This window comes from Oryza glaberrima, chromosome 3 (assembly GCF_000147395.1).
Source record: "Oryza glaberrima chromosome 3, OglaRS2, whole genome shotgun sequence".
NCBI classification, from domain to species: domain Eukaryota; kingdom Viridiplantae; phylum Streptophyta; class Magnoliopsida; order Poales; family Poaceae; genus Oryza; species Oryza glaberrima.
Window position 1 is genome coordinate 12,054,455 of NC_068328.1, and position 20,197 is coordinate 12,074,651.

A 20,197-nucleotide genomic window follows, 5' to 3' on the forward strand; every position below is an offset into this window, starting at 1 on the left:
TTTCAATAGTAATCAACTCTAGCTGATAGAGTGAGTATGCACACATTATAAATGTACTTCCTTCGTTCCGTAAAACATTTTGTATTGAGGTTTCTCACCAATAACAGTATGCATTTGTATCATATTTTTGTACGGTTCCACATAAATTGGGTGTCTCTTTATTAAAGCGGGACACGTCGTAAATATCTGCAGCTATTAAAGTGGGATACTTTGTAAATATCTGCGGCCAGTGACGTGGCAATGAATGCTCCAACAGAGCACACACACCCCAGTTTCTTCCTGCATCTGCGCACCACTGCATGACAACAATAAACGCTAAAGCGTCTGCTGTGAGCATGGGCCATCGAGTAGTCCGCATCAGCAATACTATTACATGTTCCCATCAAGGAACTGCTTCTTGGTTACCTAGCAAAAACTCTAGCTTTAATTCGCTGCCTAGAGCTTAATCAACCAATCGATTGATCGGTTCCTTTCAGAACTGTACGGGCATGCCGGATCAATCAGCGTACTTATACGAGGAAACAATCATTAACGAGTTTAACTCGCAAAAATAAAGTCTATATACTCCTAGTCCTATATGCTCGTGATAGAATATACTGTATGTACTTGTACAAAAGCAGTGCTGATTTTTGTACGGGCGTGCACCGAACGGATAGAGATGATCTGACGAGATAAGCCATAGCCCATCCCGTTGGCGTGGACGACGATAGACACGCGAAACGGAGGAAGGCGATCACGATAAGCAGAGCTGCAGAGTGACGCACGTACGGTGCCTCTGCCTGCCACGGCTCCACGAAAAGAAGGGAAAAAGATGGCGAAAGCTATACGCCGAATAGTTTGGATGAGTAGTACGTGCAGAATTTCATGCCAAGATTCTACGTAATTTTAAAAACGTTACTATTTCAGTTGATTCTTTTATAAGTGGAAGTTACATTTTTTTTTTACTTCTGAGATGAGACTTATTGGCTGTGTGATCATCGGTTAAGATATAATCCACATTTATTATCTATTATCTAGTGGTATAAAAGTAAGGGAATTGTTCGATAAAAAAAAGCGCGCGCGGTGACACGGGAGTAAACCCAATACACATACGTAACACGTCCGCATCAAATTAACCCCGGGCAGGCCGCGGGCGCGTGAGCGTTCGGCGTCCGAGATTTTTTTCAGCTCGACAGCGACGCTGCTCTCGACGGGCGGGCGCGCGGGCACGCGATCGAGCGGCTTGCAGTTGCAGCTGCAGCTTGGCGTTTCGTATCGGCGTATGCGCGCGTCGCGGGTGCGGCCGTGCGGCTGGTGGCGGGGTGGGGTGGGCGCGTCGCGGTCGACCGGGGGGCGCTGTGGCGTTTCTCCTCGGAAGGACGAAATTAAACGGGGTGGGAGAAGAAAAATCTCCGATGTTTCGGTGGAGGGGAAGATATTGAGCCGCGCGCGCGCGGTCGCTGTCGTGTGCCGTCGCGCGGTGCTACGAGGGACGGAGTACACTGGAGCAGCTGGAAAAGGTATGATACGATCATACGAGGCTCTTCGGAGGCACGAGGAGCCGCCTCATGGCGATGCCGATGACCGGAGCGGACCGCACTGGTGGTTCTCCGGCTATCCGGGGCGAGGTGTTTTTCTGTCTCCGATGCGGAACGGCGCTTTCGCAGGCTCCACCTACAGAACGAATGGGTTTCGACGTTTTTTCTTTAAAGATAATAATAGCACTTAGGGTCTGTTTGGCACAGCTCCAGCTCTGGAGCTCAGCCAAACAATTTCAGCTCCACTAAAACTGGGAGTGGAGTTGGGTGGAGCTCTCTCACAAAATGAACTAGAGTTGTAAAGCTGAGTTTAGGCAACTCCACTCTAGACTCAACTCCTAGAGCTAAATTTAGGAGTTGGAGTTGTACCAAACAGGCTCTTAAAACGGAGCGGTCCATTAGCGCGTGATTAATTAAGTATTAGCTTTTTTTTTCAAAAATGAATTAATTTGATTTTTTAAGCAACTTTCTTTCGTATAGAAACTTTTTTAAAAAACGCGCCGTTTAGCAATTTGAAAAGTGTACGTGCGGATAACGAAGAAGAGGGGTTAGGAATAAAGGGTGCCGAACACAGCCCTAACTATATCTTCGACCTTTACCAGCAGACACAGTAATGAGTTTTATCGTTTAGAAAGAAAAAAGAAACACAAAATCAAGTGATTGCTGTTAAAATCCTTTGTTTTTTTCTTTTAAAATCTTGCGGTTATAAGGAGCACTAAACCAGATTTCATTTTAAAACTTAAACCACCAAGAAAAGGTAAACGATATGCTGCAATGTTTCAGACTACATCATACTACTCCTATTTAGGCTTTCACGTTCGTCAGTGAAGTAGATCGAGTTGGCCTGCCTGGCAGATGATTAAAAATGACCATGTCATTTTCTCCAGCAAGGACTTACTGATCCACATAGGCTCATAGCTAAGCACGCACTAGACACAGAGAATCAAAATGGGACCTAACAAAGTTTGACACAACTTGGAGTTTCTTTTTCGAATGTCACCTGTCTAAATCACCCCTCCAATTTGCAATCCAGCTGATAAATATCTTCTCTGCTTTACGTTGTATAGGCATCGCTTCACCTTTGTAAATGCAGATAGGCATCAAGATTTCAGCCTGGCATAAAACAATTAATTTGGTCCTCGGCTCCAACGCTAACAACAACAAGAACAAACCACGGCCTAAATATAAATTGATCAGTTGTTATCAACAAGAACAAATACAGAGTCAAGGATAAGCATGGCAAGGAGCCGAGCATGACTCTGCTGTTTTCAATTTGCACTTTTATTAATTTCCTTGCTGAAATAAGAATGGTGTTAGAAGTACATCTCGGTAGACTTAATACTTGACTAGTGGAGTATGATGCTTATCAAGAAATACAGCCATGCCAAACTGGTCTAAGCTAAAATAGTTAATAGTATTGATGCTATCCTGCACATATTAAAAAAATATTCACCCGATTACATAATACAGTTTTTTTAAAGAAATACAGTATAAATGTTAGCGATCACATCATCACAATGCGCTTACACTCGCTACTATGAACACATACATACACCTTACCTCTATAACCACTTTCGAAAGATTGGACCGGCATATCTTGAAATTGATGAAGTCACCCTGAAAGATTGGGTCGGCATATATTGAGTTGACAAAATCACCACGGACGTCTCGCTGTCACCCCTATAAACACATACGCATACCATATTGTTATGAGCACCTCCGAAACATTACCTCTATAAACACATACGCATACCCTATTCTTATGAGCACCCCCGAAACATTAATTGGACCGATATATCTTAAAATTAATGAAGTCAACGGGTACGTTGCCTCCCACTGGAAGAATAATTACCCGTAAATATGAGCATCCGTATCAAATCTATGATTTGAACTTGGGTGGGCTGATTTCACCGTAAGAAATCTAACCAGTTATGCTCACTTCTTGTGTGATTACTTAATATTGTCAGTGCTTTCATCCGAAGCAAGTAGTGCGACTTAAAAAAAAAAGCAAATATTCAACTAAAATAGAAGGCAACTATTCTTGAACGGGGTGCCACCAAAGTTGCTGAGATAATAACCTGACTAAAATATGAAAAGCAAAACAAGAGCTTATCCTACCAGAATTGGCACCCGTGCTCATTAGTCATTACTGTAGACGATGGTTCACATTGTTTAGTCTTCACTTTTTCTCTAAAGAATGCTGGCTCTCGCTTGACCTTTGTGCTCTCAGGCTGATCCGAGCTTATCCTAACAGGAGCAGGCTCGTGCAATCCTGAGTCCTGCATGTTTATAGTACTTAATTTAGTTGATCAACAATCCATCACTCAGACGCCTTGTAGTGAAAAGACAAGCAAGAATTGAACTATGGTATCATGCGTTTGGTTGTAATTACACTGTTTATACACATCATGGTAAATATGTGCATGATGTTTCTGTAACTTGACGATTTCCATTGGATTTTCAGCCAGACTATAAAGGCTTACCGGTGTAACTATTTTTTTTTATATGCAAAGCGCGTTACCTTGCATTCGCCATTGAACAGTTTATTGTTTCGTTCCTTTCAAATCACATAGGCTACTAGTAGAATGACAATAGTTACTACTGTAACTATGAGTTCTTTTTTTTTTTGGTATTATGTATGGATAGCAATGCATCCCCGAAAGAAAGGATCTGAACCCAGAGTGCCGAGCGCAGCCTAATGCGAAACAGACATTTCACCTGCAACTTAGTATCACCAAAGGCTGTGTTTAGCTCCTGAAAATAGTTGAAAGTTTAAGAAAAGTTGGTAGTCTGGAAAAAAAAGTTGGAAGTTTATATGTGTAGGAAAGTTTTAAATGTGATGTGATGTGATGGAAAGTTGGAAGTTGGGGGTTAACTAAACACGGCTAAAGTAAAGCCCAAAATTAATTGAGCACTGAGCAGCATTAGGCTAAGCATGAACTGATGAACAACATAATTCAATGAGTTGTCAATCGCAGTGATGGAAAATCCATAGCCCTTTCTGTTGGATAACTGGAACTATAGAGCAAATGAAAGGCAATGAAAGAAAATGGAAATTGCATGGACTACTATAGTTAATCAGGTCAATCGTGTAGCCTAGCTTCACGAGCTAACAACAATCTTTTTTCAGGAGAAATTGGACAGATAAAAATTAGCCAGAACGAAAACAAGAAAAGAGGGTTACCTTACAACCTGCTTTTTTAAAAAGAAAAAAAACACATTTTCAAATACAATATTTATTTCTCGCCAATAAAAATTTATAATCTCATGGTTACAGATAAGATTAGAAATTAGAATATATACTTGATATAAACAAGTAGGCACTTTCTTACACCTCAAGTGATAACCTTACAAGACTAACAATAAGATAAAAAAAAATGATAGCAAAACACAGAAATCACAAAAGATGTGCTCTTCAGGTATTCTACGCTAGATATGGCTTCCTTCATCTATCCTCAAGCAGCAGAATCTACTACTTTTGCCGGTGGAGACTAGGGAGAAAGGAATGCATCGAATAGCCTAGGTGTTTCAGTATCTGATCCCTTTTGCCCACCTTAGTGCCATGGCCAAGGTTCAATACATGCCCACTATTACCAGCTTTCTGCAGTGTCAAAAATCCGGTTGCTTATGAACTCTTTGGACCCAAAAAGAACGCCAGGGTCAACATTCCCTTGAACCGCTATGTTAGATCCCAATCTTTTCCTCCCCTCAGCCATATCAACCGTCCCCAAGCTAACAACATCAACACCTGTCAATGGAAGCCTCTCCAGCAGTCCACCAGATCCACTTGCATATAATATCAGAGGCAATTCAGGATGTGTTTCTTTGACACTATCCACAATCTGCTTCAGATAAGGCAAGCTAAATTACTCAAAATCAACCGGGCAGAGTTTTGTAGCCCATGAGTCAAAAATTTGGACAGCTTTGCTCCATTGTCAGCTTGGTATTTAATTGGTAGTAACTCATGTTGCTGGGCCTTGGGCTGAAGCTAATAGCCCACTGTAGCCCATCCGATTGGAAGAAGGGCAATATAAAAGAACACAAGCAGCAGTCAGGAACCAACAGACAGTTGTCTATAGTGAAAGAGAATTCATGTACTCTTTTATCAGCAATATGATTGTGTCCAATACCTCTGGTTCCGACAAGGCCATTTTTTTAATCATTGAAAAATTCTTTGATGAACCTCCTTCAACACAATAGGATGCCAACGTAAAGGGAGCTCCAACAAAACTCAACACGGTAGCTTCATTGTTAATCTGAGAAGGAAACAGTGGGTGTCACTCCCCTGAAATGAACAAAAAACAAAGCACAAAGAATGATCATAGATTCTAGTTGACTATATGTCTATGGAATTCTGCAAGTTGACTAAATAACTTACTACCTCCGTCTTAGAAAGACCGTAGTTTTGCACTATTTATGTCCAACATTTAACCGCCCGTATTATTTGAAAAAAAAATTATGATTAGTATTTTTATTCGAAACATGAATAATACTTTATGTGTTACTTTTTTTATTTTTTCATAAAATTTTAAAATAAGACGGACGGTCAAACGTTGAACATGAAAATCCACAACTGCACTTAAACTGGGACAGAGGTAGTAGTATACAACTGTACTGCAGACAACTGTTCACTTTGTGTACACAGGGCCGCCAAATCCAACAGTAGTACAATGGAAGTGCTTTGAAAAAGCATTACAATTGTTCAACTGCTAATGGCATCCCTCTCCACCACCACCTCCTCAAATTGTATGCAGTTCATATCTCATAGAACAAAAATATGGAGGAACACTGTTGTCATAGAGGCATGGAATTTCAGCTGTGCTATAGCCTCTAACTCTATGCAAGATGGCCTGCACTCTCCACTCTCCAGAATATATCAGCCCTAAATCTAAAAGTCAGTAATGGACTAATAGTTTGATGCTAACCACATGAATGAATACATCAAGGATCAGAAAAAGAAATATAGTTTTTCAATAAAATGTCAAATTTCGAGTAACAGTGAAGCCATGAAGACAATCCAAAAGAACGGAAATGAGCTTCCAAGCTTCAACACAACCGACAGGGGAATGAGTGAATGACTTTCCCCAAGTCTTTTTCATTAAGAAGAAGAAGCCCCAAGTAAACTGACCAAGAAAAGCCACAAACCCTAGTCCTACACTCATAAATTCACCCCCTATGGATCGCTCCTTAATCCGTCCTTTGAGGTCCATGCCTCCTACATGAGGGCCTGCCTTCGTAGGTTGATTCTTAATACGGGTTTTTGTGAGGGGCCAACGAGTGACTTTTTTTAACTAGGCCTGAAATTCGCTCCAGTGGGGAGTCGAGCCGAGGACCTAAAGCTTGAGCACTGTAACCACTAAGCTATAAGCCCTTTTGTAAGCTTCAGTGATTACATTGCCATGTTTTGATTAATCTACAATATTGACCTGACAAACTCCAAGTGATGCCGTTTTGAGAAAACAGGACAAAAAATCAGCATTGTAAGGTAATTAATCAATTAGAGTGTAGGCTGACAAAGAAAGTGAAAATAAATGATCAGCTACTTCTACGATTCAATGCTCTCAAACAGACCATCTATTTCCAATCTCCATATTTGGATGCTGAAAGTCGTACTAACCTCTTCTCGCAAAATGTTTAAAGCCTGCCCAACATACGGGACCCACTCCTCTGGAACAAATTCTCTGACCTCATTCACAGCAGCTGCTGTTCTCAAGGGATCAAATATCACTGGACCTTTTCCTTTCACAATGTCAAAAGGTATGTTCATCTGAGGAAGCGGTGTAAGGATATCTGAGAACAGGATAGCCTGGCAAAATCAAATGAAAAACAACAGCATCAGACGAAATAGCATCAATAACAGAACATTAGATATTATAGGCAAACAACATCTCAAATCTACGTAAGCTTCTTTTTTTCATGCAAAAGCTTCTTAGATAGCCACAAAAGAGGAATTAAAAACAACATACAGAAAGGGCCAAAATCTGCAGCTTACTCCATCGGGCGTGAAAACCTTCCATGATTGTAGAGAGATCTCAACAACAAGGTCAACAAGTTCTGATCTTTCACAGAATGAAGGATGTCGCTCGCAGAGCAATTGATAGCTCTGTTGAAAAAAATCACCACGGCAGGAAGTTTATAAGGAAAAAGGGTCCTGATTGATAGGATTATTGCAACACGAAAGCAAAGTATTACTTCAAAGAAGAGGCATCTGCCACGATTCAAACAACTAGAGCTTGCTATTAAGTACTCCCTCTATCCCATAAAAAACAAATCTATGAACATGACTGTACAAGAAAAAAAATTGTGCATAAGGGAGGTTCCAGTAAGCAGCAATAATATGATAGCTTATGAATGGCCACTAAGTTTGCGTGTATATTTTTTCAGGAAGTTGATGTTTGTGAATTTCTAGCAGTTACCGCATCTTGATCCACATCTTACATCTTACTTGAAACACGATAACAATTGCAAGCAAATTGGATCCTCTAATTGCACATATGGATGCAAATTACTCTGCAATGCGGGAGAAAAAAAGAAGAATTAGAGTAAACCTGCCTTCATGTACCTCCCGGACTGCCTCATAAGCCAGACCGGCGGTCTCTCGACCTTCCTCCCCTTCGATCGCGCTCACCAGCAGCGGCTCCTCCACCGTCCCGACCGCCACCGTTTCCGCCATAACCTCTGAAAAACACAACCACCCCCCGGAACGAGACCATCCCCAACCCATCACCAATCAAACTCCGCCTCAAGCTGGTGCAAACAAACAAACGATACAGTGGATTTACGCAGGCGCTGACCTCCGACGGCGCTGCAGCGGACGGCAGGCAGCGGGCGGCGCGCGCGTGCGGACCTCCCCGGGAGGTAGGCCGGCTGCAGCGAGAGCGGCGGGCACGCGGTCGCCATTGCAGGAGGGATCCGAGCTGCTTCTGCTGCTGCTGCTGCCGCCACGGCGCACGCGAGGGAATAAGTTCACTTGGTGACCCTCAGAATATAATTTGTGATCTAAACCACAAAACCGGATATGTTGACCCCCAATTCTTAAAACCGGTGTAATTTAACTCCCTCAACGGTTTTGAAGAGCGGTTTCGCTGGCGTGACGCCTATGTGGCAGTGTTGACTTGGTTTGTGACGTTGACGTGATGCTTAGGTGGCATTAGAGTTAAAAACATGATGTGGGACCCATTGGTCATCCACGCACACAAAAAAAGAATGTGGGCCACTGACACGTGGGACCCTCATATCATCCTCTCCTCACTCCTTCCTCCTCGCTCTCTGCCTTCTCTCTCTCTTAATTTCTCTCCCCTTAGACCGACCGCATCACCACCTGCCGCCGCGCGCGAAGGGCCAGGAGTCGTGCCGGCGCGGGGCGCTCGCGGCGATGGAGGACCTGCTGGCTGCTGCTGCTGCTCCGGTTCTCGCCATTCTTGGTGTCGGCGCCGCCTGCGCCGACGAAGAATCCCGAGGAGGCGGCAAGCACGCCGAGGCTCGGACCCAGCTTCGTGGCTGGACAAAGCGGGACTCGACGGAGGCGGTGGAGCTCGCCTCCTCCTCCTCCAACACCACCTCGTGCAGCTTTCCCCTCGGCGCGCCGGCAGGTAGGGGTATCCGCCGCCGCCGCAGGATTGGGGATCGGGGGGAAGAGATGAAGGGGTGGTGAGAGAGAGGCGGCAGCGGGACGAAGCTCGGCGAGGAAGCTCTAGGGCGGCGGGGCCGGCTGTGATGGGGACGACGGTGACGGGGGCAGGCTGGCGCACCTGCTGCTCCCAAGGCTGCGTCGGTGTCGCTGTCGACCTCGCCGCCGACGTCGCCACCTCCGACTCCTCTCCCATCGACCGAAGTGGGGCGAAGCGGCGGGCGAGGAGGATGCCGCCCCCTGCTCCAGGCTCTCCTTCCTCCTCCCAACTCACTAGCCACGAAGCTTGCCGCCGGCGGCCTCCTCAGCGCCGCTCCCCGTCGTCATCCCACTGGCGCCGCAACAGGATGGCGCAGCATGTTTGCGGTGGGGTTCGGAGGCGGAGGGAAATTTGTATTGCCATCGTCCTCCTTGGCTCGTTGTCCCCGTTCCACTGCGCCCCGATCGGAGCTCACCACCAGCCATCGCCGCCGCAGCGCCACTCCACTCGTCCTCCCACTGCCGCGAGCCTCCGCCGCCGTTCCCCTCGTCCTCCCACCCGAGAGCCTCTGTGGCCGAGCCGCTGCCATCCTAGCCACCGACCGCTGCCCCCGGTTCCGCTGCGCCCCATTGCCGCCAGTCGCCGCCGCTGCCAACGAAGAGAATATAAGAGGGGAGTCACAGACAGGTGGGCCCCACATTATTTTTTAATTTATTTGATGACTGGGATGCCACGTAGACGCCACATCAGCGAAATCGCCCTCCAAAACTGCCGAGGGAGTCAAACTGCACCGGTTTTAAGAGGGGGGTTTCTAAAATATCCGGTTTTGTGGTTTAGGGTCACGGATTAGATTTCGTTCACTTTTGAGGGTCACCAAGTGAACTTATTCCGCACGCGAGCGGATTGGGGCCATTGGGGGCCCACGTTGATTTCAGGATCAGGTGTCTCCATGTCTGGGCTGCGGGGCAAACGGGCTAGCTGGGCCGGCACCCAGGATAATTTTTTTCTACTGTAGTTGCTCTTGCAACATTCTACAAAATATGTAAGGGTTTTACAAAGAAATATGAAATACAAAATGCTAGTAATTCAGATCATGGAAATTGTACCATAATCATATGATGTACATTTTAATTTTAGTTTCTCGTTGTAATGCGTGGACGCTTTGCCAATTAAATATTAAAAGGTGATAAATAACTTTTAAAAAGTTGTCTAAACAATGTTGATATATAAAATATTTTGCCAACCCATACTATTGAAAGTGTGGCACAAATAATATATATATCTACAATTAGTTGTTTAGAATGTGCCCTATAAGACATTAACTCATCTCTAAATAAAAAATAATAATGCTACATATATAAAGCTGCAATTAGTAAATCTCAAAGTTGGGTATGTCTAATTTTCCTTGGTGCCCCAGTGTAGAGGTGGGCTCGTTTTTATTATATTTAGTTATTTACTGATTATATCTAACTCAAGTACTATTAATTCTTATAAAAAAAATAATCGTAATCTTTTGGGCAAGTGGAATTTGTAACGTAATATATTTACACGGCTCAAGTGGGCAGGACCGCGCAAGAGCACCATTTTCTCGCATAAAAAACGTCATTTTCTCGTTTCAATTATTTTGCTGGGAGGTCCTAATCGAGGGATTACAAACAAAACCACCGGTTTGTAGATATATAGCCACTAGATTCACCCAAGTGGCAGCGCACTTTGCTCTCGCGCGCCTGCTCGAATAAATTTCGCCAAATTGGCATCGTAGACTGCAGCTAGCCGGTTGCAACCGGCCTGCAGTGCCCACCACGGTCTCCATCGGTTCTTGATGGCGTAAGCGATAAATATTTTGTGTTGGGGAATTCAAATTCCTATCATGGAAGTTGGAATGGAATTACCTGCTCTTATCTGGAGCGAATAGCCAGTTTTGTATACCATGTCAATGACGGTGTGTTCCGTGTTTACTCTCTTCACAGTAGGTACTAGCTAGTCAAATATTTTTTTTTCCTCTTTGGTATGTGACAAAAACGGAAAGTATGTGACAAATATTTTTTTCCCATGTCTTACTCGAGAATTAGGCGCAAGTATGTGACAAAAACGAAAAGGAACAGATGAGTCATGACTGTATGTTCTTCCACGATTTAATTTGGATCATATATATCATATTCCCTCCGTCTAACCTAGTGTATCGGACGGACGGAGGGTATATTTTAGGACAGGATAATATACTTTACTTGCATGTGTATATATTTCAGTTTCATAAAATTTGTCATGATATAATCAATATATATGAACTTATGAGCATGTGTAATTCTAGAGTAGTCAATTAATTTTTAGAGAACAGACTATAAATTGGACTATTTACTCTTTTTAAAGTAACATAGCACTGAATTAGACATAACCTCTAGATACGTAGAACTATCTAGATGATTGCTTTATTTTATGACAAAGGAAATGCCATACTACCTCTCATACTAATTTAAGAGTATAATATATTAGCGATGAGGGATTTATCTAAGTAGTAGCTAGAGATGGTAATGGGCCCTGTTTCCCGTTTCACTTAGGGAAATTCACTTACTCCCTCCGTCCCATAAAAATTGTATTTCTAGCTCCAAGACTTTGTCCCATAAAAATTGTATTTCTAGCCATGTGGGGCCCAACCAATTGATTCATCTATATAAGTTTCCTTCCATCCCACATAATTTGAGCTGCTAATGCTTGTAATTTTATTAAGTATGCTAATTATATGGGCTAATTCTCTCAAACTTCCTTTTAATCATTTGTATATATGGAATGTGTGCATGCAGTGGGTTCATTAAATAAGGTTATTGTGGTCATTTTCTAATCCTACTATTTTGTCCTAAATTAGCTAGAAATGTAATTTTTATGCGACGGAGGTAGTATTAAGAGACGGGAATGATTATAATTGGTTCTCCATGGGAACCTCTAAATGGTAATAGACGTGTCCCCATTGGTTTTCGTGGGGGCAGGGATGGTCCTCTATTCCCCGTGTCCACCCCCGTGGTGACTCACCCCCCGTGGTGACTCTCATAGGGGTACAAGTTTAATACTCTTGTACTTTTATCAAGAATAAGTAGATATAAGTTGATATACTAATATAAAGTGTGAATATTGTTTTAAGCGGGGATGAACACCTCGTAAGGATTATCTGTGTGGGAGCGGGGAGGGGAGCCGTTCCCCGGTTGTATCTCGCGGTACATGTCATCATCCAAAAGCTCTATCTGCTACCTTTGGATATTTATGGTGTTAATGATTAAGGGGCTTAATCATGTTACTATCTTAATGACTATCAGTGTATATTTTACTCCTAATTTAAATTCATAATCCTAGTTAAGTTCCGTCAAAGCCCTACGGCCCGCATGCCCCTATACAATATAAGCATCAAATCAGCCGGGCCTTCGGTTTGGAGGCTAATCTTATACTCCATTTGGCCGGTCTAAAAGTGAACTCTAGGCTCAATTCATGGCTCCTTGGAAATATTAGGTTTTTAAATACAGAGATAGAAAAAATATAGGATTCGAGTACACTAACACATTAAATTAATGGTATAAATAAAAAACACAAGAAAACTATCAGAATGATCGTTTATTTAGCCCATGTGTTTATAGTTCTATTACATCCAGAGTAAATTGGAGTGTGGGGTTACTTTATTGTTACCGAAGTTTTGTTTTAGACCATTTCTTAATTAATATTTTTTTATTTTAAACTAGGTAATTTACCTATTTTTGCACTTTGGACTACCTCAATCTTCTTTTCAAGTATATCAATGACCTGGATTATATCAGCTATTGCACGTCGATGAACTCATAAAGTTGAATATAGACCCCATCTTTGATATATGATGAGCTAGCTAGATGTGGGTGGATATATATGAGAGTTGGGGTGGTCCACCGTAACACAAAGATAACATTTATTTAGTCCAAAGTGAAAAGTTGAATGCACACGGTGGTACAAATTAAAATTTTGGTAATCAGAGATCGATCGTCGTCTAAACTGTAATCACTCTTATATATGCATCTTTGTGTTTTATTTTTCTATTCTTCTACTCCATCCGTCTCTAAATATTTGACGCCGTTGATTTTAATAAGATAAACGGTAAAACATGTTTTAAAAAGTTAACGACGCCGAATATATAAAAAAATATATAAAGACGGAGGGAGTATTAAAATGGGGTAGATAAGATACATTCCCACAGCGACGTTTATTTAACTAAAACCAAACCTCCTTTGACTCTAAAAAAAATACTAACAACTTTTGAAGAGCGTTTATTTCTCCAACGGTGATCGCGATGTGCATGCTCGTGCTCCTCGCCAGTCGCCACCGGATCCAGATGAATATATACCACATCAATCTCCTTCTTGTTGACAATTAAAAGTTGTGCATCCAACGCGTTCATCGCCGGAAGTGACAAAGTACAATAGCGCAGCATCGATCAATGGCCAGGCGATGCCTCGTCACGTCGTCGGACACCGGGGCGCCGCCGCCACCTGCGGCGGCCGGCGCCGCGGCTACTCAGGCGCCGCATTTGCCGCGGCGGGGCCTGCACGGGCCGGCCGCCATGAAGGTGGCCATCGCCGGCAACGTCGTGGTGGCGGTGCTCTTCGTCGCCGTCATCGTCTGGCGGCTCTTCTTCTTCGGGGGTAGAGATCGAGCCGGCGGCGCGGCGGCCTCCGCCGCCGCCGATGCGGACGGAGAGTCGTCCTCCGCCGGGAGCTCGCCGTGCGCGTCGCCTCGGGCGGGCGGCGGCCTGGGGAGAGAGGACCTCATGGCGCTGCCGGTGTACGTGCACGGCGCGTCGGCGGCGGCGGACGGCGGCGCCAAGGCGGAGGAGTGCGCGGTGTGCATAGGCGAGCTCAGGGACGGCGACACCGGCCGTCTCCTGCCCAGGTGCGGGCACCGCTTCCACGCCGAGTGCGTCGACAAGTGGTTCCGGTCGCACGCCACATGCCCGCTCTGCCGCGCCGCCGTCGCCGCCGCGGACGGCGACTCCGGCGGCGAGGCCGACACCAAGGTAGCGGTTGTGGAGCAAGACGTGTATTAATTAATAATTGGTGAAGAATGTGAGATGAACACATGTACATGATGCACTAGCCAATAGTGTTCAAGAACTGCATGCATGCATATGCTTGTTGGAAATGCTACTCAATTCATCTTTCGATGTGATGGGGGAAAAATCACATGGTCTATATCTCTTTCGCTGCGTCGCGAGCCACCTCGCCCAAACTTCTGCACTGGCTATTGAACACCCTATTGTTACGATCTTTTCAAATTGCCCAAGCTAGCCAGGCTCTTAGTAATTTAATCGTCAACACTTCAGTTCGTATATTATGAACTCTGACATGTACTTCAACAGAAATTATACAGTTGCTGAATAAATCCATTGATCAAATGCACACCAAGCAGTCAAAAGAAAGGTGTACTAGCTGTAGTTTGCAGTGTTTGTTAATCGCTAGATCTGCTAATGACAAAAGAAAATCACTCTGAAGTGCACACTTAAATTAATTTACTCCACATATGGCAACTACATCAGCCGGCTTGTTCTTGCCAGCCCGGCGGCCACCCAATGATAGAACAGTGTTATACATGCAGCCTCTTTTAATACTTGAGCAACAATCTTTCGTCAGTGCTATGAACCAACAAAAAATAACTGAGATGACATAAAACAACTAATCTTTCATGTTAAACACTACAAAATTATTTGGCAACGTGCGAGCAGCATGAGATTTTTTGGCACTTCGACCATCAAACAGTACAAAATTCAGCAACTGGCAATTCTTGGTAGCATAATAGTCTGCAAATGCTCAGACCCGGTTTAGTTGGCAAAAAAAAAAATTGTTTTGAGGTGTCACATCAGATATACGGTCACACATTTAAAATATTAAACGTTGTCTAATAACAAAACAAATTATAGATTTCACCAAAAAACTGCAGGACGAATTTATTAAGCATAATTAATCTGTCATTAACAAATGTTTACTGTAGCACCACATTGTCAAATCATGTCACAATTAGGCTTAAAAGATTCGTCTCGCAATTTACACGCAAACTGTGTAATTGCCTTTTTTTTTTCCACATTTAATACTCTATGCATATGTCTAAACATTCGATGTGATAGGTGAAATGTTTTTTTTTTAACTAAACAGGGCCTCACTTGAATGCAGCAAAGTCCACGCTATGTCAAATCATTAGATAATGCAATATATATTTCCAGTTGCTTACGACAAGTGGCAGTATGAAATCTAAAACAATCGCAGATCCAACAATCGCAGCTTGGTTAGCGTGAGTTGATCGGTTCTAAAGGCGTAAACTAATACAGCTAGGAAGCTTACAATGGCCAAGGTCTTAATTAACTTATTCTCATAGTACTACTTGAATTCAGTATATATATATATATATATGCTTATATGTTTTGGTGTCAACGCTTAAGAAGGAAAGTTTTTTTGTACTACCAATTAATCAGATTACATAACCGGCCTATTCGGGGTAGGGACTAGGGAGTAGAGCGTACTGTTTTTTTTTTATAAAGAAACACCATATAAACACAGACGACACACTTACCCTCGCCTCTATGAACAGACGTACATCTTATCCCTATGAGCATCTCCAAAAAATCAGGCCATCATATTTTGAGATTGACAAAGTCACTACGGACATCGATACGTTACCCCTATGACTACCTCTGAAAGATTGGGCTGTCATATCTTAAGATTAAAGAAGTCATCACCTATAAGGCTATAACCACTTCCCCGGTCAAAAAAAAAAAAAAGCTATAACCACATCCGAAAGACTAGGTAGTCATATTTTAAGATTAACGAAGTCACTATGGACGTAAATACGAACACCCATGTCAAATCTAGATTTTGAACTCAGGTGAACTAGTTTCACCACAAGTAACCTAACCTGTTAAGTTACGCTCATTTCGTAGGACATATTAATTGTTCTACAAATAGTATTCTTTTGCCGCCTAGTCAAATATTAGTACATATAATAGCCCTTGTTCTGTGCTCTTTTTCTTTCAAAAAAAAACTACTAACCTCAAACCAAAATATGTTATAATATTTCTAAGACAATGATAGAAATCCGACATTTTTTATATATACTAGAAAAAATGCCCATGCGTTGCAACAGGTGAAGAATATTTTAATCTTATTATTGTTATACGATTTATTTAAGGTGAAATTCACTGTGGGAATTCGCTCGGATATATATATTTTTTTAGAAAATCATGAGCTGTAATTAGGAGTCCGATCATCTTAAGTTAGTATGCAAGTTTTTTAAAGATATTTCTTATATCACTTTTACTGTATTTCTAAAAGCGAACGAACTTAAAAACTTACTCAAATACATATATGTATTTTCAAAAACGAACAAACTTAAAAATCAAATCATACAATAATGACTTACCAAAATACTGACAAAAATATCTTTAATTTTTATAATAGTAGATATAAAGATAGATCAACATAGGTACACACAGGAAAAGACAGGGTGGATCGACCAGCCCAATTACAACCTGCACCGGCCTAGGATAGGCCCAAGAAGGATTAGATACAGTAGGGTCAAGATCTTGTAATCTGTTATCAAAGTTATTAACGGGCCAATGCTTTAGTATATTAACTTAATTGATTGGCTAATATGTTATGTTTGATTGTAGTAGGAAAAATATGACAATAGCATCTATCTATACCAAATATTTGATCAATTAATTGCTATAGCTAGCTAGCAAGCGTTGACTTCTTTTTTTTGGGCAAAGTGTTACTACTAAACTAAAGGTATAATGCCGAGAGAAAACCAAAGGTATGACTTCCAAAGTCAAAATGATTAATGGAAATGTTGAGATGGACTGTGTTGGCCTTTGTCTGTTTTCTTTTTTGCGAGGGAAAAGGGAGCTTTATTAACTATTATGAGAGGGACAAGTACAATCTAGAGCAATAAGCTCAGACACACACTCTGGAGCTAGGCTGTGCGCAACTCCATTAGCTCCCCTTTTAACCCTACTAATCTGAACCCCCGGTAACAGGGCGAAAGCACTTTTAACATCCCGCATAATATGCCAAAGCGAGGATCTATCGGTCGCCATAGTTTCCAAGGCGAGACCAATATTGGCGTAGTCGGTCTCCAGAATAGCTGGAAGCTTTACCCATTCCGCCGCGAGTCGGATCCCTTCCATACAACGCCAGCCCCCGCTTCTCCCGACTGATGGACAAAAGCCCCATCAACATTTATTTTAACCCATCCCACCGGTGGCGCCTTCCATCGATTCTTCATTAAATCAAAATCCATATCTTTCAATGGAACAGACTTATTATGCACCCCCACAGGAGATTTCCCCTTCACATCCACTGCACCACCAACCTTAATTTGGGAAAGAGTTTCCCAGAAACTTTGAAGAAACAGGACCGAGCTCCGAACTGACGCCTTACCCTGCCCAAACAACGAATCATTCCTCAAATGCCAGGAACGCCACAGGACCAGAAGAAATTTAACTCTATCCTCCCCACTCAATTTGTCCAGGAGGAGCAGCAGCAACCAATCCGGTCCATCATACCGAAGCAAGGTGTCATCAGGCGTGTTCCAGGTCTGGCCGATCTCCTGTCGTAGAGCCACAGACTTAGGACAAAGATACCACGGCGTGGAATGCATTTTCCTGTTCAGAACCACTGATGCGGCACGTATCATCTATCACCAATTTGCTCTTCCTCCGGTTCTCCTGAGTAGCTAATCCGTTCGTAGCCAATCGCCAGGCAAAAATCTTCACCTTAGGCGGTGCTGGGATCTTCCAAAAGTCGCGCCATATGCAACGTTCACCATTTAGAGAGTTACTGGATGAGCTCACGTCATTGCCTAGCTGGGCTTTCATAGCTAAACGATAACCACTTCGCACAGTGTAGACTCCCGACTTCTCGAAATGCCAGGCGAGAAAATCTTCAGCAGGAAATTGTGGGAGCTTAATCTTTAGGATTTCCGCCGCATCAATAGGGTGGCACACATGCCTGATCAGATCTTCGTTCCAGCTCTTGTCCTCCTGTCTTATCAGTTGGGATACCCAACGGAGACGGCAGCGATTTTTCTTCCCAATTAGGTTAAAAGACGATTCCCTCTGAACCCATTGATCTCTCCGAATCTTAACCTTATTCCCATCACAAATGCGCCAAACTAGGCCTTTTTTCAGAAGCTCCAATCCATATTCTATACCTTTCCATGTAGGCGAGGTATCACCAGGGAAAACTGCATCCACTAATTCACAGTTGGGAAAATACTTGGCCTTAAGAATACGCGCACATAAGCTGCCAGGGAATTGAATAAGCCTCCATGCCTGTTTCCCCAGCAAGGCCTGGTTAAAGAGTTTGAGGTCTCTAAAGCCCAACCCACCCAAACCTTTAGGGCGAGTAATGATATCCCAGGCTGTCCAGTGAATCTTGTGTTTGTTCTCCTCATCTCCCTGTTAGCAACTGCTAGGAATTCACTCTCAATTCAGGAAGAAGAACAGCACAAGAGGGATTCGAATAGGAATTAGGCGATATATTGATAGTTTTCTCCAGTCCCAACAGGAACGGAGCCGCCGCCGCCACCGCCACCAAGTTCCAGCCTAATTCCTATTACATTCGTTTTACGATTTATAACACTTCTCAGATTACAAGTTCTTTCCCCTCTCACACGACATACTGTGGACAGCTGTGACATGCTATTTAGGCCCAATCTGGCCCATAGAATCTCGGATTGGCCTTGTTCTCCCTTTTGCTGCGGCGAGGCCCAGCTTCAATTGCCCCCGCGCCCTGTTCCCCGTCCGAAACGGCGTCAGCTTCATCAGCAGCTTCATCAGCATCTTCAGGATCGTCAGGATCGTCAGGAACGCCATCCCTGACAATCCCCTTTCCTTGAGAATTGGCTTGCCCCCAAGCCAACGCATCAGGAAATCTGGAGCGTATATCCTCAAGGTCCTCCCAAGTGGCATCCTAAGCTGCAGAATTAGACCACTGTATCAACACTTGATGAGCAGCTTTGTTACCTTTTTTCTTGACTCGGCTATTCAGAAGTTTCAAGGGAACTTGGAGATCACAATTCTCAGGTGGCAACTGGGCTTGCACCGACCCTTGGAACCCATTGGCTGGTTTAAGCTGGGAAACATGGAAAACCGGGTGAATAGCATTGGTAACAGGCAGTTGTAATTTATAAGCCACTGACCCAATTTGCTGTATAATTTGGAAAGGCCCAAAATACTTAAAAGCCAGCTTGTGATTAGCACAATGAGCAACAGAGGACTGAATGTAAGGCTACAGTTTGATGTAAACCCAGTCCCCAATGGAGAAGGCTCTGAAACTCCTTTTCTTGTCAGCCATGGTCTTCATTTGCTGTTGGGCACGGTGCAAATGCTGTTGTATAACTACCTGCATCAACTCCCTCTCTTTGAGCCAGGTATCCAAATCAGGGATCACACAGGCTTCAGTAGAAATGCCAAAATGCCTGGGTGGATGGCCATATAACATAACACTTCAAAAGGAGAAGATTGCAGAGAAGAGTGGTACGATGTATTGTACCAATACTCAGCCAAATGCAACCAAGTAACCCATTTAGTTGGTGTTGCATGCACAAAACAACGGAGGTAGATTTCCAGACACTGGTTCACCCTCTCGGTTTGCCCATCAGACTGCGGGTGGTAGGCTGAACTGAGATACAGCTGAGTACCAGAACTACTGAACAGATGAGTCCACAATTGACTGGTAAAAATGCGGTCTCTGTCAGAGATAATCATTGATGGCAAACCATGCAACTTGTACACATGTAACATGAAGGCCTTGGCAACATCCAATGCAGTGAAGGGATGGGATAGGAGCACAAAATGACCATACTTTCAGAATTTATCTACCACTACCAGGATACAATTGTAAGATTTGGATTTTGGAAGACCTTCAATAAAATCTAAAGAAACAACCTGCCAGGCTCCTTCAGGTACTGGGAGTGGTTGAAGAAGGCCTAGGTATTTTGCTTTATCAGGTTTAGCTTGCAAACAGATCTGGCATTGCTGCACAAACAACTTGACTTGTGATTTCATTC

General features: G+C 43.3%; 1 protein-coding gene and 1 pseudogene across 1 annotated transcript; one reads left to right on the forward strand and one right to left on the reverse strand.

Annotated features, from left to right (window-relative positions):
• Nucleotides 1-4,805: 4,805 nt before the first annotated feature.
• LOC127768426 (uroporphyrinogen decarboxylase 2, chloroplastic-like) lies at nt 4,806-9,919 on the reverse strand (annotated as a pseudogene).
• Nucleotides 9,920-13,577: 3,658 nt separating this feature from the next.
• LOC127768821 (RING-H2 finger protein ATL39-like) lies at nt 13,578-14,334 on the forward strand. The gene has a single exon (XM_052294474.1). The coding sequence runs from the start codon at nt 13,578-13,580 to the stop codon at nt 14,181-14,183; it is 606 nt and encodes a 201-aa protein (XP_052150434.1). The 3' UTR covers nt 14,184-14,334.
• Nucleotides 14,335-20,197: the final 5,863 nt, after the last annotated feature.

Bases quoted from the DNA above. Each gene is read 5' to 3' on its own strand.
- LOC127768821 (XM_052294474.1), top strand. From the start codon at position 13,578: ATGGCCAGGCGATGCCTCGTCACGTCGTCGGACACCGGGGCGCCGCCG.